This window comes from Camarhynchus parvulus, chromosome 6 (assembly GCF_901933205.1).
Source record: "Camarhynchus parvulus chromosome 6, STF_HiC, whole genome shotgun sequence".
Taxonomy (NCBI): Eukaryota; Metazoa; Chordata; class Aves; order Passeriformes; family Thraupidae; genus Camarhynchus; species Camarhynchus parvulus.
Genome location: NC_044576.1, coordinates 30,043,471 through 30,066,421, shown reverse-complemented (window position 1 = coordinate 30,066,421; position 22,951 = coordinate 30,043,471). Strand labels below are relative to the sequence as shown.

The 22,951-nt window shown below is 45.2% G+C and overlaps 1 protein-coding gene across 1 annotated transcript; it reads right to left on the bottom strand.

Annotated features, from left to right (window-relative positions):
* Window positions 1–2,570: 2,570 nt before the first annotated feature.
* On the bottom strand, window positions 2,571–18,867 carry BAG3 (BCL2 associated athanogene 3). The gene is given in 5 exon segments (XM_030951581.1): window positions 2,571–3,879; window positions 5,449–5,727; window positions 5,729–5,830; window positions 7,509–7,826; window positions 18,669–18,867. Coding segments are annotated over 5 exon segments (1,644 nt in total). The 5' UTR covers window positions 18,840–18,867; the 3' UTR covers window positions 2,571–3,105.
* Between the last annotated feature and the right edge of the window lie 4,084 nt (window positions 18,868–22,951).

Genomic DNA, 22,951 nt, shown 5'->3' with positions numbered 1-22,951 from the left:
CTTTCCCTCCCCACCTTGCCTGCAAACACAGCTGAGCCAACATCAAGCTGAAAGCAAAACAGACCCCAGATAAAGGGTTTGTCCCTCCCTCTGGAGAGGAATTAGACAGCAATTCCTGTCTCACCCTGCTCCTGGGGGCAACGTAACTGCTGCCCCTTCCTCGGGGCATGGCATGGTTTGGCAGCCTGTAAATAAATAGTCAAAGCGCTATATTTACAGGAAACACAATGCCTTGCTGCTGTGAGGGTTTAAATATAGAGAACAGGCCACTACTGGCATTTAAAATAGCACTAGCTGGACAAGATAGTGCAATCAGAAAATAGCCTAAGCTTTTACTGTGGTTCCATGTACAGGCTTTTCATATCCCTCCTGCTACTTTCAAATGAGCTGAATCAGTGCCTTTTACTGACAGGGGATCGTTTGCTTTTGAACAAACTGCATTTCTTGACATTTGTTCAATTTTTTGAAATGGCTACTGCAAATGCACGGTGTATTGGAAAGCCTTGCATTCAACAGCACAGCTGTTTGTTGTGCACAGCTGTATTTGAGAATTAATGTAACATAATTCTTATGGCTTTAAACTCCTAAGTGCTTCTACCTGAGTTACAAAGCCAAGTTTCCAGCTGCCACCCAGGGTCAAAGCACAGAGCAGGTACCACCACCCTGCAGAAAGGCAAGAGAAGGAGGAATCCCCTTCCTCTCCTCTGCCAGCTCCACACATCCTTGGTACAGAGTCAAGCAGCAAACAGGCTCTGCACAGAGTAGGTCAGGAGCTCACAGGGAATGGGTGGGAATCTTCAGCCGCTTCCTCCTTGGCCACTCCCTCCTCCCAGCCCTTATGCAGGATTTGCAGCTATGCTGATGTGTCCAGACATATAAGCTGGACTGGGCGCAGTTGAGTCTTGAGCAAGGCAGGAAACAAAGAGAGCCTATGACTCAGAGCACCAGTCTCCAGCTAGGCAGCTCCAGGGCAGCCAAATGTGCTTTCCCTTATTAGGCCACATCATGAAACCTCACTTTGTTTTGAGTTGTACCTAACTCTGCAGTAGTAGCACCGACTTTAAGAATCAACTTCTAAAGCAGCATTTTGGCAGAGTGCAGCTCCACCTCCAGCTTTGCTTCTTAAAAGAAGCCCATCAGTTGTAATTCAGTTTGACTCCACCTACTCTGACCAACACTGAATAATGTAACATGAATCAGGCCCCATTAGCAGCAGATGACATGTATTAGAAATCCAGCACCTGTTTAGCTCCCTGTAAATACTGTAAATAACCCTAATTTCCACTGTGCCACCTCAGTTAATGAGGTGGTTTTGATCTGGATCATTTTAGTGGTCTGCTAAGAGAAACCATTAAAAGATAGGGCCTTATACCTCCCACAGACCTGGTTTAAGAGAGCTCAGTTCTAAAAATCCACAGCTGATTTTCCTCAATTTAAGTATTTTTGTTACATGATGTCAGATTTGTGTCCTCAGCTGAAATGTAACCCTGCATGAGCAATGTGCCACTGAAGTGAGTTCATGCAGGAATTATGCAGGCAGCTGAACTTTCACACCTCTTCTTCTAGAGTGCCTCAAATGCTGCTCCCAAAGCTGGAGCAGCCAAAAGGTTACAAGACATTGTGTATTCTCACACAGTGCTGTTGATGATGAAAATGAAACAAGAAGCAGCATCAACCTTCCACCTACAACTAAGCAGAAAGTTCACAGCCCAAACGCTACACGTATTGCAGTATAACTTACATGCCGTATTGCTACTTTAAAATAAAGAGTGACAGTTCTCAATGACCACTCTCAACCTGCCTCTTAAAAAGAAGAGATTTTCAGATGGTCTTAAACCTTATTACAAATGCACTCTCATGATTCTAAGTGTAGGTCAGTAAGTGATAATTGCCTTGAGCAGATTCGTTTTGGCATTCATAAATTTGGGGTTCTATGCTGCAAACATGCTATCAGCTGAAAGAAAATGTGCATTTATAAAATTAACAAGTCAAGTGTAACTTCTGGATTTCAGTTAGGACTCCTTCCTCCCCTGCACTCCTGCACTGACTCTGCTGCTTTCATTTCGCATGCCTGTAGCAGAAAAATGGTTTATCTCTCTTGCTTAAGCACAAATTGTTAATCTCTTTGTATAAAGCATTGCTTAAAACTGCTCACAAAGCGAGAGGAATCCTACTCACTCTATGAATACAAAATGTATTTCTAAATACAAAAAATTTTGTACTTCTGCATACAAAATTTCATAACTGTTAATAAAACAATAGTGACTTTGCAGAAGTTAAGATCTGGAGATTTCTAAGACAACCACAGATCTCAATGTTATAAACATTTCTGTTAAATGGTGACTTCCAGGGTGAGGGGGCAGAAATGCTCAGCCAAATTCCTTTCTCAATCCATAGATGTGACACAGCAACATCAGAAGGAAGGACACAGAGAAATGTTTTTGCCTTGTTGAGAAACCAGCTGTCAGACTTCAACTATAATGCTGTACTAACAAATCTGTGTTCAGAATAGTGTATTTAAAACCAATTATTGCCTTTACAGCTCCAGCTTATAAAATCACAAGACTAAATTAGGCTTCCACATTATTTTATTTCCCTCTTAAAATATAGCATTGAAGTCCTGCACACATATAAATATCCCTATAGTTTCTTGCACACTTTCTATCCATCATTACTTAAAGTGCCCAACTGTGAACATTAAAAGTAAAAACATTACTGTTAAGAGTGGCTATCCTTGTAGGAGGACTGGTATTCTGACAATGCAGGCCACTGATTTTACAAAAATCACCTGCAAAAGAATACACCTTAAACAACACGCATCAATATTAACCCTGAAGTCATTTTTCTTTTCCATTCAGCTTATCTAAAAGCAATTAATGTACAGGGTTTATTTTTGAAACATGTCTTTTACATAGTGTAAGAATAAAGGATAAATGCATCACTTTCTTTCTAGCTCCCTCCTTTCCCCACAAAGTGTTTACTGTGTCCCAAGCTGCTATGTTGATTAAAACCAGTTGAAAAGAGCTCCGGAAATGCATGCAACTTAAAATTCACTTAAACACACTTTAAGTTATAAAGTCTGAGAGATTTGATTTCAGCACGTGGTTATGGTTCAGTTGGATTATTGGATGTGTTTGTCGTGGTGGCAAGATTGGTAAACACTTCTTCCTTGGTTTCAGGCTGATGTCTTTCCATTTTGGTTTCCTCTTGAGCATTTTTATTACTGGTATCTCCCTTGCTCTTGACTTCCACAGGTTCAATCTCCATGATTTCCTGTGGTGGCTTAGGCTCTGGCAAATTTGGCTGAAGTCCATCAACTTGAACAGGTTCTGGGACATCTTCTGCTTTCTGTTCAAGTTTTTCCAAAATGGTCTGGACCTTCCTTACGCCATCTCTCCTGGCCTGGCGCACATCCGCACGACCCTCAGGGTCCACTGAGTCTAGGGCTAGCAACTCTTTGGTCAAATACTCTTCAATCATCAAGTACTTTTTGTCAGTTTTCTTGCCTTCAAAGGAGTTGACTGCCTGCTCAAGCATTTGTACTTTCTCCAGAATTGCTTCCACTTTCAAAACACCAGGATGTTTTTGAGGCTCTCCTGTTTCCATCGTCTTCGGCAGTGCCGCTTCTTCGGGAGGAGGCCTCTCCTGGGGGGGAGCAGCCTTAGCAGGGGAAGGAGCCTTTTTATCAGCTTTCTCTGCCATGGCTGGAGGCTTCTGGGGCTGTGGTTTAGGATCTGGCTCTTGGTGGGTGACCTGGATTGGGATATATGTGGAGGGTGCCTCTGTTTCGGGCGGTGGGGCTGCCTTGTTGTCAGGCTTGACTTCAGGAGGAGGGGCTGGTCTTGGTGGCTCCTGAGCTGGGACTTGCTGCTGAGAAACCTGGCGAGCAAGGCAAGTTTTGTGTTGAGACACAATGCTCCTTATTTCCCTCTAAACAACAAGTAATCTACCATCTAATTTTCTGTACTCCTAGCAGTGCAATTTCACACACATGAGATGTTTAATCTTCCCTGAGCGTTGCTGGATTTTACGGTTTTAAACTGAAAAATAGCACTGTGCTGAACAGTTATTATAATCACCAATCAACTCTCTCAAACATTAAATTTAACCCACCAAATCCTGCCCATGCTCAATAAAATCAGCCCCAGAAGCAGGTTTAAAAGATAGGACCTTTGAGCAAAGCCTTCACCTAGCTTAAGTCAGTGAGATTTCTTGTTGAAGAAAGATTTCATCCCATTTCACTAGTTAAGGGCTCATCTTTCTTGAAAAGCCAACTACTTTGCTGAGTTTTAATCACACTTTGGGCTATTCTCACCCTATTTCTGTTTTCAGGACATTCCTTTTTTGGTTAGTGCTTATTTTTAATCTTTAACCTATTTACATGAAGAGGTTACTGTGTCAATCTTCTTATGCTCTAGTGATTAGAGACTATCCTTGGGATTACTCCACTTTTAAATCATCAAATCAGAAAACTCTTGAAGTTGAGATTAGTTTTGAAGTCTTAGCAGAAAACTGAAATTTAGGAGATCTGCATTTTCCTCCCCCTGACATCCCCTTTAGTTACTTGGGCACATAAACAGTCATTCTGAAAGATAGTAAATACAGCTCTCATGGATTTAAATATTAAAATATTGGTATTTTATTCCAACCAAGTATGTAAATGGCCTACACTACAAATCTGTTACTGCTTTACCTGTTAATCATAAAATTTGATTAGGGAGAGCAAACTCTCACCCACAAAGATAAATAAATTAGCACTGACCTAGAATATGCCATTAAATCTTTAGTCTTCCTTGTTTTGTCCTAGCCTGGGTTTTCAAAATTATTAACCTAAGTCTGCTTCTGTCATTTTTAATGTGAAAAATCTCCAGAGAGGAAATCAAGGCTTGTTTCTGTACATAGCCCCTTCCACACACTCAGAGCTGTCTAACTCCCAGTAGGCTTTTAATTGTAGATTTAGTAAGAATTCTAACATGGAAAAAATGTTCAATGCCAGCAGGTTCTATGACCAAGAACACACTTCAAGTCAGAAGAACAAAAAGCTCTGGATTTTGCTTATCCCCTTTCTTCATAGGAAAAATTACTTTGTGCATCTGATGCTATCCCCTAAATGGTTCTGAGACATCAGTGAAGTATATTTACATAGATGTCACAAATCCCACAGACCTGGTTTTCGTCTCATAAACATAATGCAACATCAGTGACCTCAGTGTAATTACACCAAATTATACTCTGACAAGAGAAGATTAAATCATATTTCAGTGATCTACCACAGTCCTGACAGGTGGAAAGGCAACTTGCAGCTTATCTCAGGATCTCCCAGTCTGTTTAAACTTAACAGTGGAGACTGCTTTAGGTGCTTTCATGTATGTGTTAGTACAAGCTCATTTTTCAGCTCTAGCCACGCTCAGGTCCCTGGCAGGTGAATCACTTCCCCATTCTACATACCTGGGGTCTGTCTACTACTGTCTGCACTCGGATGGGAGCTGGGGGCTGCACCTGGGTGCTCACTCTGGCCGGGGAGCTCTCCCGACTGGAGGAGCCTCTCTGAGCCACCCGGAACGGAGACTGCGCTCGCGCCGCCTTGGGCTCCCGCTCCTCCGGCTGGATCTTGTGGAACACCGGCTGGTGGGCTTGGAACTCGCTCTGCTGGGCAGGGTAGTGGGTCTTCTGTGCCTGGTGGTAGGCCTGTGCTGGCTGCCGGGGCATGTTTTCATGGATCACAGGGGATTGGGATGTAACCACGAGGAAGCGAGTGGCTCCCCACGTTGGGTCTGCCAGAGGGCTGGGGGGAAGCTGTTGGAGGGTCAGATGCTCCAGGAGGTTGAGGCTGCCATGAAAACAAAAATCCATTATTAAATGTTAACCACTGTGCGTTCACAATTCTTCTCATTTCTAAAGAGAAAAGGGGGCAATCATCATAGAAACTGAACTTGTGTTTCAGGCGTGCAAGGACTCCATTTCCCTGGATTTTTGGCCAAGAGCCTCACTAGACAAACCACATAAGTTGTGAGAGCATCATTATAACAAGCAGGAACCTGAGCTACAGCATTCCCAGCCCTGAAATGAACAGGGAGTGGATGCTCAGTCAGAATGTTTGCTGCTTTTGCATGGCTGTTCCTGTCTAAACCTGTTAAATTTGAGGTAAACTAAAGCTAAGCAAACAAATTACGTGCTGGAGACAAACCCCTAAGAGCACACAGCATGGACTTCTGATCCTGGCCACACAAACAGATTTTGTAGGTTTTGTTGGGGTTTTTTTTAAGAGCATGTCATTAATTTGGTGATGCAGATATGGCTAATTCCCCTTTGCCCCCTTCTCCTGTTAAAGGCCAGACTGAGCTGCGAGAGGAGAGAACAGGCACTGCAGGAGAGAAAGGGAAAAAAACCCCTCCTGTCATTCTGATCAACTGCTCAGCTGCCCATGGAACAGCAGGAACCTTGGATAAATAAATGATGGTTTGCATTACAGCACCATCACTGGCACTACTGGTGGCACTGCTGATGTGCAGTGTAGGGGCCCCAACACAGGCTCTGGTCACTTGGCACCCACACTGCACTGCCCGAGCATATAACAGCAAGTTCTGAGGCCCTCCCTCCCTGGTTATCTCCATTAAGTGGCACAGAAGACACATTCCAAAAGCCACTCTGCATGCAAGGCAAAGCTGTACACAGGTGGGAGAAGGAAAAGCTGAGCTTGTTGTCTTAGACAGGCATGGTTAGTCAAAATAGCTGAGAAACCTGCCAGCAGGATTTTAATTACATTCTTCAAACTCCAAATGGGTTTCAGAGAAGATGCCACCACTGTTGAATTACAGACCTGATATGTTTTCAGCTTGGTGAAGGCTGAATTTCCTGCTCATCTTACTTTGAATAAAAATGAGGCTTATATTTCCATATATTACAAGAATACCAATTTGCTAATTCTCTACAGAGAGCAGGCCAAAAATCCCACCTTCTGAAGTACAAAACAAGCAGGGTGACATTTTTTCAAAGAAGCCCATAATCTGAATTTTTTTTCACATGCCACTGAAGGACAAAAATACTTTACAACTCACTTCTAAATGTGTATATATGTAAATCCATTTCATACAACTGAAATTTGCAATTAGGAAGCAAAGATCTTCTGAAGTGGCCTGGGTTGTTAGCTGACTGGACACTTGTCTCTCCCACTTTTGACTCACAGTGCAGAACACAGGAGGCTTGTCTGCATTCTCCACTTGTAGGAGAACCTGCACAAACCCTAAAAAAACCCTCCCCTGCCACAGGGCCTGCTCAGCTCTGCATTTATCTCTGCAGAATCATTCCAGAACAGAAGTGGGTGACGCCAGAAAAAAACCCCATCCATATTCATGCTGCCATGACTGTGCACTTTCAGTACTCTGCAAGCACTGGGAAAAAACACAATCCTGCGGCAAGCTGGGCTTCCTAAGCTCCCCATGTGTGACATTCAGGCCATAAATGCTGCAAAGACCACTGCAAGCAGAGCCCAGCAGCCTGACGCTCACCTCGGCTCCGTGCGTGGCCGCAGCTGCCGGTGTCTGTCCACATTGTTTATCGGCCGCCGGCGACTCGGGGCCACCATAGCCCGCCCTGAGGGGTGCCTGAGCCTGGCCCGGCGCTGGCACGGCCTCTGTCTTGTACCTCTGCAGCCCAGGCTGCGGGGAGGAGAAGCAGGGGTGCTGCTGCCGGCCGTCCAGGCCCTCGTGGATGACGGGGATGGGGATGTAGCCCGCGCGCAGCTTGGGGTAGCCCACGTGTCCTTCTCGGGCCGCCGGCTGCTTGGGGCTGTCTTGAGAAGGGCCATTGGCTGAGGACTGGCCTTCCTGCAAGGGAAAACAGCACACAGAGTTGTTGGTAGCTCAATAAAGCTGCCCTAAAGGTCTGCCCTAAAAGCAGCATCAGATGCGCGTGAGGAGCTCAGAGCCTCTCAGGCCTGTGCAGGGTGCCAACACTGCAGGCAAGGGGAGGAAGATAAAAATATCTGCTTATGTGTGGGGCTTTCACCTCCACTTCTCATAAGCATTCCCTTGTTCTTTGAAATACCTGCCTAATTCCACCTGGAATATCATGCACTTAGCCACTAGCCCAGCCTCTTCAGAGGGAGCTCATCCAATTCAAACAAGTACCAATGGGACCAAAGACATCTCCTCAGCACTTCTCAATGCTACATCTGAAAAGACACTTGCAAAGAAACAAATCCCAACAAAAGCACAGATTTTGTTGGTATCATTCTTCCCACTGGCTATTTGAAGAGATACTGACACTGCACAATGAAAATGTGTTCACTTCCAGCTAAGGAGGATCTGGTTCAGTAAATATTGAGGGAGAGGGAAGGGGAAGACAGGATAGCTTATCAAAGAGGAAAACACTGAAAAACAAGATTTAAAAATCCCTGTGTTGCCTGAGTACACTCACTGGACAATGTCAAAGCTCTGGCAAGGGTGGAAGTGGTTTGTGCTAAGAGCCCTCACAAGTCCTCTAGTAAGTTCTTCCTGCATCGGTCATTCTATTTTGAGACCCCACAAGGGCCAAGTTCCAGATGTATCTCTAAGTCAGATCATGTAACAAGCACCTCTGTCATTCAGAGGGTAATGTCATTATTCAGTAAGAGGAGAATTTAATAAGGGGACATATGGTGCAAGTGTTGGAAACCCTATTTTTAAAGGGGTGTTTAAGCTGCAAAAATATTTCATGTTGCTCCTGTACACACTGACATACTAATTCATCAAGAATTCACTATTTTACCAACCAGATTATCAGTGTTCTTACTATATGATAGTATCATCTTAAAAAGTGATTCTGAGAATTCCTCTTAGCAGTAAAACCACAGAGAATTGATACTGTAAACTAATAAAGACAAAAAACACTGAAAGGAACAAGTTCAAAGTCTGAGCCTCACTGTTCCATTTCCTTTTACTCATTTCAAAAAAAAAATCCTCCACAAAGGAAGGATTCTAGAAGAGGCACAGAGGAGAGCCAGGCCTAGAAAGTTCGCAGAGAGAAGCAATCTGAAGTTGGCTTTCCCAGCTGCAGAACAAGGATGATCTCATGCCAACGTCTGCACCAGGATCCACAGATGAGTCATTTTAAATTCACCCTACCAGGAAACCACATTCCTCTGCTCCACACAGGCTCTCAGGGGCTTTCAGAACCCCCCACAGCAACACACACTTACTCTTTCACCTTCCACCAGTACAACCCTGGCCCCACAGCTCTGCGGGATCTGCAGGGACGCGCCCTCACGTCAGCAAACAGCATTTGTTGGAAAATAAAAAAATAAACCTGAGGTGTGCTCAGCTGACAACAATGCGAGGCCGTGCTGGAGCCAAGCATGTGTCAGAGTCTGGGCTGGGAGGGGAGGGGATGGATCCCAGCGGGAAGCAGCACCTTGGTGCTGCGCTGACTGCGGGCATTCTGCGAGCGCCAGCTGCCCCAGTGTCCCCAGCAGTAACCCGAGCAGCTGCCCCACCTACCACGGCTCCCACCGCTATAAAAAGGAGATTCCCTCACTTCCAGCGGCTCTAAGGGAAGGGCTTAGGAGCTGGGTGAGCCTGCAGCACCTACAGGTGAGCTGGCATGAGAAGGTTTTGTCAGCCAAAGCTGCTCTGCCCCACCTGGGGTACAGAACTGGCCAAAGGGAGCAGCTGCTTTGGGGTCTGCATTGTTTTTGATTTGGGAACAAGACCTCCAGTTTTCTGAGTGCTCCACAATGATAAATCATTCCACATGGACAGTGTCCCAACTCCCCTCCATGAACCCCCCCAAAGAGCCCAGCCATGGCCTTCCCCTCCCTTGTCTTCATGCTCAGACCCGTGGGGCTGCCCTTGTTTTGAACCTTCTCAGCAATCTGAGAAATCTGCCTCTGCAACTTAAGCCCTGCTAGGGAACACAAAAGAGGCAGCCCAAAACCAAAGCAAAAATCAGGTTGGACTGCTTTTTCAAAGCATCCAGTTTATAAAATTAAGTAAAGCTTCTGTCAATACTTAAAGTGTTTTTGTTTTGTTGTTCTCTATTTTTTTAATAGACTATACTCCCACAATTTCTCACATATTCTTACAGCTTCAGACAACCTGTTCTGCTCCTGTGGAAAGTCAGTATTTCAAGCTGGCCCTTTGTTGTAGGCTTTTTTCCCCTGTAGTCAGGTTTAACCACAGAGGCCTCAGCTGTGCAGTCATACTGGAACAGCCCTTGGTAAAAGAGCAAATGCAGCGTCCTTGTTTTTCCCACCATCAGTGGCTCCGAGGCACAGATCAGGTTTAGGAAAGGTGCTCTCATCACAATGCACTTCCTGCTCTGCACTGTCCCCTTCAACACTTAATTAACACTTGACTCTGCAAACAGTTGCCTACATTAGCCAGTTTGTATCACCACATCTTTAACATTCTTTCTTCCCTGTTTCTTTTCCTCCCACCTGGTAAAATCACCAACAGGGACAATCCAGGGATCCTGAAATTCCCATCTCTGGGGAATGACACCACTGAGGAGGTCCTGGGTTCAGGTCTGTATTTAGTGAGAATCTGACACAGCAGGGAGTGCGTGCAGATCCCAATGTTCCTGTCTCCAAAATTCTGGCCAAAGCAGTTCTGTTCTGTGCAGGAGAGCCTGTGTTTCCAGCCTGGGCAAACAGGTTCTGAAAGACTTCAGGAAAAGCTCAGGTGTGCCTGGGGACACTGTGCCAATGGAGAGGAATGAATCAAGCTATGGAAAACTCTCATCTTCACACTACATTAAAGAAATTCACAGATTCCCTCCTAATGCTTTAATTCCACAGAACAGCCAGCACAACAAAAAGTAGCCATTTTTTGGTTTTATTTGCCTTGTATCACATACAGTTCTTGCTTGTTACATTAACAAACCTGTTACCTGGAAAAACTCCAGAACTCACATTTAATTCAAATCTGCACAAAGAGAATGACCAACAAATGAATGATAAGTCTTACTCCACCATCCTTCTGGTTTAAGTATTAAGAAAACAGGAACCCAACTCAGGTTTCTGCATTGAAACCAATTAAAGCAAATTTTTCCTGTCCTCATCTAAGGAAACAAGAAGTTCCTTAAAATTGCAAGTAGCTACAAGCAGCAAAGTATCAACTAATTTTCAGTAAGTACCAGGACTACAATCAGCAATCCCGGCTGTGATCACACATTTAATTTACCTTGAAGAGAGAGAATCCCCCAAAAGGAGGGAGCACAAAAATGCAAAAACTGCATTGAGCAGCTCAGAAATGTTCCCAACAGTTTTAGCTGACATTTCAGGTAGCCTGAAATACCCCCAGAGACTCAAACCTGATCCAGCACTTCAGGAGGTGCTGAGGTAAGCCATCACATCCAGGCAAATGAGAGGTTTGGCCCAGGAGGGACAGTGGAGCTGTGCCTGAAGAGCTGCTCAGAGCAGGGACAGGGCTCACAGCTCTGGGGACAAGCGTTTCTGTTGTGAGGCCATCACCAGGATAAATAAAGGTGCAGCCAGCACGAGTTGAGCAACTGGAAAAAACACTTCATACCCCCACATCCTACTGCTGGCTTCCCGTGGGAAGGGCACTGTCAGGACTGACACTAAAATCCTCCAACTTGCTCCCATTTGTGAGTTGAAGCCATGAGGCACTGGAATAAAAAAAGTGACAGCAAGAGCAAAAGCACAGCCTTGCACCAGGGTTCCCAGCACAGCTGTACTGTCTGGAGTGGAGAATGGATAACTCCTAGTGTGCCCCAAGTCTGCTCAAGTGTTATTCCAGACCCAAACACAGAAACCTGCAAATTCAGTCACTGCTGATGCCAGCAAATTGCCACTGGAGTTTTCCAAGACAGCTCTACTGTTTGAAATAAATTTGTCAAAATATTCTGTATTCACGTTAAATGACTTGAATGGTTGTGTCAAATTCAGAATCTCCCTTTTGAGACTCCTTACATAAAACATTTGTCATTCCTCCAATATTGAAATGGTCTACAGAATAAAGTCTAAAACCTCCTTTGCTGCCATTGCACTCCTGCATTTTTCTTAACCTGTACTGATGTTATTTGCAGTAGTCAATTCAGTCTCTAAAGCAGATGTTATCCACACATGTAGCACCCTTGCAGCTCTTGCAGAGCGGCACTGCAAGTATTTAAATTGTACCTCTTTTGTAAATATTATCTAGCAAGGGGAAAACAAAATTTACCAACACTGCCAAGAGATTAAACAACTTCTCTGTATGCAAACAGATGGACCATGACTCTAGTGTCGTTCTGAACTTGCAAGCTGCTGCTATAGAGCACCACACAAGCAATTATTCTGGTTGCTTAAATGACTGAGAAAATACCAGTACTTAACAAAATCTTACTTGAGAACACACCTTTCATAACTTGAAGCCCAAATCCTATCTATTTAGGAAGAAGGGAGTAGCATGATTCTGCTCTTTCACAATCAAATACAGCAATAACCAAAATGAGTGACATAACAACCAAGTTCTGTTCACACACTTGCTCAAACCTGTATTTTATCAGAAATTACCATGAATAACCAAAAAAGACAGTGTTATCCATTATTAAATTAAGAATGAAGTAACTATTTTATTTATTAAAGGAAATACCATTTTTGTCATGGAAAGGCAAAATTTTAACCATTTGAATTAGATTCCACATCCACTTGTACTTTACTTCTGGCCAGACCTTCTTTCCCTCTCTATTCCGTGAACTACAAAAGTACCACACTACCTTTGCTACCAACAGAAGTCAACACATCCCAAGCATTTCTGAGAAGTTCCTCGTGTCTGCTGTGTGTTTGAACATATAAATAGCACAACATCAGCATGAGCTGGGTTTTACTAACACTTCCCAGAGAACTACACGGGTTCCAAGGTACCCAGTGATTTACTCTCAGTGCTGACTCCAAACTTCTTACAGCCCTGCCTCAGCTGCTGCAGACATTTGCATTCTCACCCTTTTACTCACAATTTGTGCTTAAATATATAGACTGAGCACATAGGCATTTGAGCAAGATATCATTAGCTAATGACTGAAGGAAACCATGAATAAGCTTAGCTGCATGAGCTGTCTCAGTAGGACTTCGTGTCAGTCGCATCATGTAACCCAATTACAGGCCAAGCTGCTTTTGATGTTCCACTTGCTGAATGCTGAGTTTTATTTCCCAACATACACATGTGTAGGCAAACAGGCCTTTTGTTCTCTCTTGTAATTATCAAGTTGTATTATACAAGAATTACATTAACATTCTCTCTAATCGATGCCATTAGAAGTAAATAAACACCATTAAAAACTGAAGGAGAAAACTGAAGGAGAAAACTAATCCTCAGCTTTTCAGAACACAATGCCTTACTGGAGCAAATATGCTGGCTATCTTGCAGCTCAATCTTGTACCAGGAACAAAACCTGTCCTGTTTTAATCACTAGGAGGATTCTTCCTTCAGCTAAAATGCCTTGGTGAGGACATGACAACACCTGCCCAGTGTGCCCATGAGTGGAAGCTGGCACTGAAAGCACCCCATGGGCCAAACTGAACATGTCTGAGACAGAAACAATGACTGCTCCCAGGAGCAGAGTGCTCTTAGAGAGCTGGGATCACCACCCACCCTGCCAGCTTTAGGGGATGGACTTTAGAGAAAAGTCCTTCAGAGTGCTAACAAATACCCTTGCCAAGGGGGATGAGAATGACACTTTATTCAGTTATTTCTGTTCACTGCCTCATTACCTAAGAAGCAGGTGGGCAAACTGTTGCTTTCCTATTAGTTATGACCCAGGAATCTGAAATACATCAGAAAGCACAAGCCTCAAAAATTGCCTCAAAAAAAGAAAATAAAAAGGAGAACAAGCAGATGGTTGAAGAGCGGGCCATGAAATTCAGTTTATAGTCGGGCTTCAAATTTTTATTTTGTACACAGCAGTTTTCTGACTTCTCTTCCTTAAAGGGCAATTTTCCAACACTCTAAAAGCACTTGCTACATTGCACTCCTTTTATTAATTAGAAGGCTTTGCCATCAGCCACAAAAAACACACTTTTGTGCTACCCGGCCTACTGGGTAATGTCAGACAAGTCTCTTCCCCATCCCATGCCTGATTTTCCTGTCTGTAAAACCAAAAAGGAAAAATAAAAATAATCAAACCAACAGCTTCTGCAGCATATTTAAGATACAGCATTTTTCTTTCTGCCTGTAATTAAGTAATGTGATCTGTGTGAACAAGCCATTTCTTCTAATTTACATTCACCTTCACCTTGGCATGAAGAGAGACCACAGCTTACCTACAGAGTGATACTGTCTGCACTCCCCAAAGTATAATGGATTGTTACCTGCCTTATCATGGTTCAAGTGGGAACAATTCTATTTTTGCCATGTAGTCATGGAAAAGTTCTGCCTGTGCATACAAGTGTTAAAAATACAGTTCCTAGGTAAGAATGCTGCCACCTGGCACAAGTACTCTTCCTTTGTCCTTTAGATAAGGGGCACACGGTGCCAGGAGTTCCACAGAACCCTGCAACACCTTCTCTGCTTTGCCTCCTGCATTATCTCCAGTATCATTTCCTGGCGTTCCTGTCTCTTATTTCCGATTAGCCCCACCCCTTGTTTTCAGGTTAATTGATATGTCCATCAGTTAACTCCCTGCTCACCATGTTCTGTCAGGGAGGACTTTAAATAACTACACCAAGCAGCTGCAGGGAATCTGGGCAAAGCCAGGACACAACCCTCCCAAAAATCCCCTTCTGATAATTTTACCACTCCTACCTCTTGAGCCTTTTCTGTGCAGTACCTTTTTAATCTAGTAACTAATTTATTGGCCTGATAGAATGCACATCAGCATTAGGAATGTAAAAACACTGCAGGTGGAAGAGACCTTAAATGTTACTAAGCTGACCTCACATTCCCCTCCCCTGAGGAGAACCACTGTAAGAGGTACAGCTTCACAGAGGCTGTTCTGACCTCTCCATGCAATTTCTAATTTGGTCTACCAAGGATTTTTCAGTCAACTTGACCATGAGAAGTCAGTGCTCAAAAATAAGCCCACTGCTAAAGAGATGTGAACTGAGTGACTTCAGACTTATTTGGGGAAGCAGAGAGAAAAGAAATGCAACAGCCATGAAGGGAGAGGATGGAAACTTAGGTGTAGTCAGTTGTTCCCCAGTGAAGCATCAGCAGCAGGGTGAGATGGCTTCTTCTTCCTTTGTTTAGGCCTGTGCAGTCATTGCTGCAGCCAATACTTATCATAGATCACTTTTATGGCTGCTCCCTGACTTGTGCCTGGCTGCTGCTGCAGCTTTTATCTCAAACCCAAGGCACCACTGAGCTATTGATCACTCCCATATCCGTTAGTGAAGCTCAGCACAGTCAATTCCTTTAGTTTATTTTTAGCTGCATTATTTCGCAGGGGGTTTACTGCATGTGGAAACAACACAGAGAAGGGGTATTGATAAATACCTATACAAACCTTTGTTTTCTTCTTTAAGTGCAATCAATTTTAACCGACACTTTGGGGAACACCAAGTGAACAATTTAATGTCATAAGACAATCCTGCAGGAAGTACACAGACCTGTGATGCTCTAAGTTAGCAAAGAAAATAACTACAACAAATAAGCATAGGAAATGAGTAATTCTATCAAAAAAAAATAAGAGTGGCATTGCTAGTAAACACATTTTTACTAGATTTTAACACATCTTCACAGTATTAATTTCACCTTACTCCTTAAATGTCTTACTGTTAACTAATCAGGTCCTTGAAAGAAAACCATTAGTCTACCAGGAAGCTTCATTAATAAATATTTTTCTGTCACTTGCAAAGTCATTCCTTATTTCTCACTGAAACAACATGAGGTTTTTCCCTCTTTCTAATTAAGGGCTCCCCAATCCATCCTTACGCTGCAGTGATTTCTCACATGTAACAGAAACAAACACACAGAAGAAGAACACTCATCCTTCATGTCAGTAAAAAGTAAAGGCCAGACTGAATGAAGAAATAACAGAGAGCCTGAATTCACAAATGCACCTCAAATACAGAGTTAAATGCAAAAACAAGGTCTGGTTTTGTTGCTTTAAAATACATTTGTCATGGGTTAAAATTTCTGAAGAGCCACTTCAACTTTTACCCGATTATGCGTCTGGCACAGACTCCTGCAGCAAGCATGGCTACACTGATGTTAAGCCTAGGGTAAGTGAGAAGACCAAGATCAAGCACTTGGGAACAACAGGACTTTTTATGACCCTGCCTCAGCTATATTCTTACCCAGCTAGAAAAGCTCAGCGAGCCCTAGAGCCGTGCTACAGACATTGTCCACTTAGAATGTAACACCTCATTTCATTACCTAATCTCTTGAGAAAGGGAACAAACATTCACACACAGAATATTGGTGGATACAGTGCAAGACCACCTCAAAGACGGTAAAAAAATTGCCAATTTCACTGTCAGATTTCAGTGAAAGCAATGCAGTCATGGAGTCAGCATAAGTTTGATCTTTGTATACTCGTTCTTGAAAAGAACGAAGTCTCATGAAGTCTCACAAATGCAGCCAGCTTTTGTGATTCTCAGATCACTTCTATCAGCCCCAAGTTCTCATCTGAGCTAGGCTGAGAATGAAGGAAATCAGAAAGCTCTCTCCATCCAATCGCATCTTCTGCTTTCATCTCTTACGTCCTTCCTACCTGTTTAGGTATTAACAGAAGTTTGGCGTCTTCAAAAATCCTTGCTAGTTTTGAAATTCAATGTCAGTGGGTAATCTGCCTTCCTTGGCATTGTCCAGCTAAGAGAATATTTAGAAAAAGACATTTTCCTTGGGCCTAATTCTAAGATTCTTTTGCTAACTAGTACCTGTCCTAGTGAAATACACTAGTATTCAAACTGATTATTTCAGCAGCTGTCCATGAATTCCAGCAAATACATTTAATTTGAGGCTGATAAATGTCTCTGCGAGAGCAGTTACACACAACTTCTACCACCATAAACTGGAGGACTGTTTTTAGCTAGAAACTCCCAAAAATCAACAGCTCATCTCCAGAGGCATTTCTCTGTCTCCCAGTGAAAAAGCCCAAAGCACACGCTCCTGATAACAGCCAGGAGTAGCAGATTTTCCTGTTTGGTAAAGAATGTGTCCCAAAAAAGCTGTTCAAAATCAGATACAGCTTTTTGTACCTGTGACTACCCTTGCAATTGGCAGAAGAGGCACAGAGGCGATTCTCATCACCACAGATTTCACACGAGATAGGGGTGAAAATTTGTTTTGTTTCAGGCACCCACTCAAGCAGAGGGCTGATCCATCAGACAGCTTCCAACACTCTTCACACAATTATTGAAAGCAGCTTGACTCTGACTGTTCTGTTAAATGGGTTAGGCTCAAGTGGTATTCCTGGAACAAAACCCTTTCAGTAAACACAACACTTTTCTTCTCAAGTACATTCTATGGTTATAAAAACCACATTATTTTTATTTTTACTACCGTAACAGCAAGTGGTAGCAGGTGCCTCCAAAAAGGAGAGAAAATAGTTTTTCCTATGCTAGTCTCAATATTCTTGTTTTTCAAATTACATTTTTCTAAGACCTCTGCGTATTATTAGTAGAATTTATTTATAGACCAAACGAACCAGCACTTAGAGACCTGCAAAGGGGGTTAATTTGTGACAGAGAAGTACGTCCCTTCCTTTCCGAGGCCAGCTGCTCTCACGCCGAGCTTTCTGTCACGGTCTGCCCTCACAAACCGGGCAATTACTATTTTAAGAAACGGCAAGTTCATAAAATAATTAACACTTCTTGAGCGCGTCGCTCCTTGCATTGGGAGAAAAAACTTTCAACAGAGCTCCAGCGCAGCCGCATCCCGCGGCCCCTTCCCCGCTGCTGCGCGGACCCCAACCCTGCTGTCCCCCCGCGGCCCCGGCCCCGTCCCCTCAGGCCCCGGGGCCCCGCAGCAGCCGCCGCTCCCCGGCGCGGCCCCTCCCCGGCGCCCGCCGGCCCCGGGCTCCGGTCCAGCCCCGCCGATCTCCGTGCCCGAGCCCCCGGCCGGCAGGGACGCCCCGAGAGCCCGACGCGCCCGGGGTTAGGCGATGCTCCGCGCAGAGAAGCGCGCCGAGACCCCGGGGAATCGCTTTCCCACCAGGCAAATCCGACTCGGCTCAAGTTTCCAGCACTTTCTGCTCACAGCAGCCGCCCTGTGGGGTCAGAGGGCTGCGTTCCCCCAAGGAGCGGGCTGTATTCCCCAAAAGCCGCAGGAGCTGACCCGAAAGGGTCACTCCGCAGGGCCCCGGCCGCTCTCCCCTCCGCGCCGCTCCTTCCATGGACATATTTGGACTGAGATGCGGCTTTTCCCCGAGCGTGCTTCGCGACAAAACCGGAGCGGCAGCTGCCGGCAGAGTTTTGGACCAGCGAAAAGCAAACGGGGGAAAGAAAAAAGAAGTTGGACTCCGAGCCGGATCGCTCCTTTTTTAAAGGCATCCGGCGTTCGGGCAGTTCACGATGAAAAATAAATCAGGTTCGCCTCTCCCCTGGCAGGCCGGGCGGACTTCACCAACTTTAAATAAACATTACAGGGCCGAGGTATCAAATGATTGAATGCACAAAAAAGGGACTGCAGTGCGTCAGAGACAAAAGGCAGCTCCTGCCCTCACGGCATCGCCACGCGCGGGGGGAGCGCGGCCCCCGACCCCCCTCGCCCCGCCGGGACACCCGGCCCGGCCACCCCCGCCCGCCCTACCTGCGGCGCTGCCCGCAGGCGCGGGTCGCTCCAGGTCGTGGTGCGGCTGTTGTGATCCACGAAGAAGGGCCAGCCGGTCTGCGGGTCGATCTTGATCTCCCAGCCGGGGGGCAGCGGCTCGGCGCTGCCCTCCATCTGAGGCGGCGGCGGGCTCTGCGCGGCGGCGCTCATGGCGGGGCAGAGCCCGGGGGCCGCGCCGGCCGCTTTATCCGCCGCGGGCCGGGGGGCGGGGGCGCGGGGCTGGAACTGTCTGGAAACGGCGGCGGCGGGGGAGGGACCAGGGGCGGGACGCGGAGGAGGAGGGCGGAGGAGCCGCTGGCTGGAAACTTCTGGCTGTGTCCAGCGCGGCTCGGCAGACCCCCGGGGTACCGGGGAGGGCTGGCGGGGAACGCCCCGGGAGCCGCAGCGGCCCCGGCACGGCCGGCTCTGAGTGCAGCGAGGGCCGGGCTGCTCGGCACCGGCACCGCGGCGTGAGTGCACCAGCCCGGGCTGCCCTCCTGCTCCGGCCGGTCCCTGCCGCGCCCCGAGCCCGTCCCGGGGCAGCCCGCAGCTCCCACTATTGCCCCGTGCCCTGAGCGAAAGATCAAAGCTCCTCCCCAAAACGCCCTGCCCCGTGACTGATAATTCGAGGTTATGGCAGATAAACAACAAAAATAATGCTTCTCAAGTGAGGGTGTGGGCAGGCGTCGTCATTCGGATCCAACTGGCTTGGACTTTCTCAGCGCTTTGCAAATGCGTGTCTCAATTCTGAGTTTCACTTAGAAATACACCTGAAGGCAAAGAGTGTGTCTGTGAGGTTTAAAACAGTGGCTTTCGCATGCACTCGGTGGGTTTGGTTTGAGGTAACTGTGCTTCACAACTACACCACTTGCAGTCATCTGACAGTCACAGGAGCAGCCGCAGATCCCTGTCGATAGTTACCCTAAGTAGAGGAGTGAATGCACGGTGTCCCTCAAACGTAGAAGTTACCTTCTGCAAAGCTATTTGCTTAGAATTCCAAGTATGAATCCCTCCGAGGTAGATGCTTATTACTGAAATATCTCTTATTTCAAAAAGACCCCTGACTCTTCACAGCCCTGAGCACAGCCAGGATCTCCTCCTGCTCGAGGCAGGATCAAAGATCTCCTGATACCGCTTCCCACTGATGGTCGTTCATCTTTTGACAGGAGGTTTTGTTTATCACACTGACAAACCAAATAATTGCTGACGTTTGCTCCTTTACTCCTGCAGCTCTTCCATCCTTGCTGTCAGAACCACACTGATCCATCACAGACCCATTTTTCTGTCCCCACTGTTGTGTGCCTTTGACTCCTAAGTATTATAAATGGATCGTTTTTTTCCCAGAGCATTCACTTGCAGATGTCTGTATTGCCATCACCTTTTCTGACTCACCTTTTTTGTAAGCAACAAATCCCAAACTCTGCTCATCTCAAAGTCCTGAACTGTGGTTCCTGTCCCTGGCCATGTTTCCTACCTCTGCTGCCTCTCATGCTCTCTGGTATAAAACATCTGCTCAGCCTCACCAATACCAGCAGTAGCCTCAAAAGGAGTAATATCAGTGATTTATTCTGCTTCCAGTCTGCAGAGGAATTTCACTCTCAGTTTTGCAACAGAAAGGCACACTTAGACCATATGTTCCCTGTAGCATATGCCAGAGTCTCTTCCAAATCAACAAAAGCAGCTGATTCAGACACAGGGGACACAGATGTTAAAAAGGTCCTGCAGGAAAATTACTTTTGTAAGTTGAGGAAGTGATACAGATGGGGATTGTAGCTGAGAGAATGTAAACAAAGGCACGAAGAATGGGGGGGTGTCTTTTATTTTGCTGCAGCTGGCAGCAAATATACTCAGCAGAGCTAATGAATGAGGTCACAAGTAGGTGAAGAATTAATGAAAGAAAATTTCAAAGGCATATCTAACTTAAGTTAGACATTTTTGTGGGGGCTTACCCTGCTAAGAAACAGAGGGGGCTGCATTTCACAGAAATTATCATGGGCTAGTGATTCAAGATTCGCTTGAGCTGCTGCAGGGTCGACAAGCATCCAGCTGGAAAAAGAACAGTCTGAGCTGACAGGGAAAAGCCTTTTAGTGATTGAATTTAGTTGGCAAGACATCATGCTTTTTCTGTTAATGAAATTGTCTTTCCTGACAGGTAGGATTTAGCCTGGTTTCCTGTGGAGGTGAAAGCACTGCCAGTGAGGCAGGTTACACAGGATATCTGTACAGGGACTCACTGTTTGCTCTCTGGTGCTGGGGTGTCGCTGGGGTGTCACATAGCTGTGACCCTGAGGCAATGTGGCTTCTAGTTCATGTTGTCATTAGCCATCCTTCAGATCAGAATGATTTATGAAAATGTCCATGTAGGGAATACTGCCAAGCAAAAATCTTGGCTTCAGGAAAATCTGTTATTAAGATAAGTGAGTCTCTGTAATGTCTGGCTAATCTCAGATGAGACTCCAGGCTCAAGGTCTATGTGCTCTATTTCAGAAGGGGAAACACTCAAGTAGCATTTTCTACTTTTTGTGTTCTTCATGTAAGTGCAAACACAGCACTCCTGACTTGTCCAGGTTCCTATCTGCACAGTACTTCACACACCCAGGAGTACCAAACTAAACATTTGCTCCAGGGTGTTCCACTACAACTAGAAAACATGTAATTGTAGTACCCTGAGCTGATTTGCTCTACAGGGTGTTCCATGTCTCTTTGACTTGGACATGGGCTGCAGAGAGCTCCCTCCCAGCTGCACAGCAGCTCCAGCTCAGGCTGTACAGCACAGCATCGCTGTCATAGAATTGTTATTCACAATTCAATTATTATTGTTATTCAATATACAATATTGTTATTGTATTAATCAAGCAGATATCTCTGGTGTGTCAGGAAACAACAGGTCTTGCAGTGAGATCTAAATCAGCTTTCTACCTTCTGAGCACTTTCCCAGGTGACCTGAGCAGGAAAGGCTCTGCTAACCAGGACTGGGAGCTCAGATGTTTGTTCTGGATGAGTACTGCAGAGCTGTCAGTGCTGAACCTGGGTGAGTGTCGTGCCTGGCACGTGTTAAATGCTGTGTGGTGAAGCAGGCTCCAGTCCAAATCCTCTGCTGGATGCATTTGAGTCATATAAACACTCCTAATAAATGCAACAAACACTGACTTTCTCAATCCTCAGATTCAAGAGACGTGATAAATTTGACCTGCATGATTTCCATCAATTGATGCCTCATCCAGAGTATCACTGAACAGCCCAGGTCTTCACTTTGATTGTACTTTGGATATTCTGCTCCAGGTGTATGAACCATTTCAGCTAAAAGCAAAAAGGTGTCACCTATGAATTACTGTGACCAGAGCTGTACAGATGTCTGCCTTCATGGTTTGTTCAGAATCGTGGAGCTGTTTGTTGGTCCTGCCTTTAAGAAAATTAAAGATGCAAAGTGATTGCTAATCTTGTACTAATCAGCCACTTCTGCTACAGACCACTTCAGACTTGATTTCCAGTGTTGGGTACATGATTTAGTGTAACTGGTGGTGAAGTGGAGAGCAGAGGTAGGTGAATGAAGCCATCCACAAATGTCTGATCTCACTCTGACTGCTGCATGCTGCAGACATTGCTTGGCTCTTAGAGCTTGATCATGCCATCTGCTTGTTGGAGTCAGACTAACCGGCAAGTCATTTGATAGATGAACATATTTCCTATAAACTTTAATAGAAAATTCAAAATATTAATAAGAAATTAGAGTGCTAATTGTACTGTTTAAATGGAGAAAAGCTTTTAAAATGTTCATGTTGCAATCACGCTGCAACTACACTAAAGCTGGGCATTCACAAAGCACCTACTCCGATTTCAAAATTTCAGATTTTTGGATAAAGATTGAGGGGCTAATTCCAGCACAATTTTTACTTTCTTTTTCCTTTTTATTTCCACCTGAAATGAAATTTGTCATAAATCAGGGAGCAAATCTGGCTGTGAATGCTGCAAAACCAGCTTTAATTTCTGTGACCGGTGTGCAGCAAAAGCAAAATTCAATTCCAAGCGTAGGCAGCAGAAGACAATTTGAATTTAGAGCTACACACTCTTTTAATATGTCATGATATGGCGCATGTAAGGTGAGTTAATGTTTCCAAAATAGGCATTATTGGCTGTTCATTCCCTGTTCTTCCAGTGTCAGTCAGACAGAAGCCTAAGGAGGCAGCTCTTTGGTTTAGGAGTGTCTGAGTCTAACCAGGGAGCAGAACTTTGTCTCCCTCAGACATCAGGAGGACGCAGGAGAGTCGGTCTGAGCCGGTGTT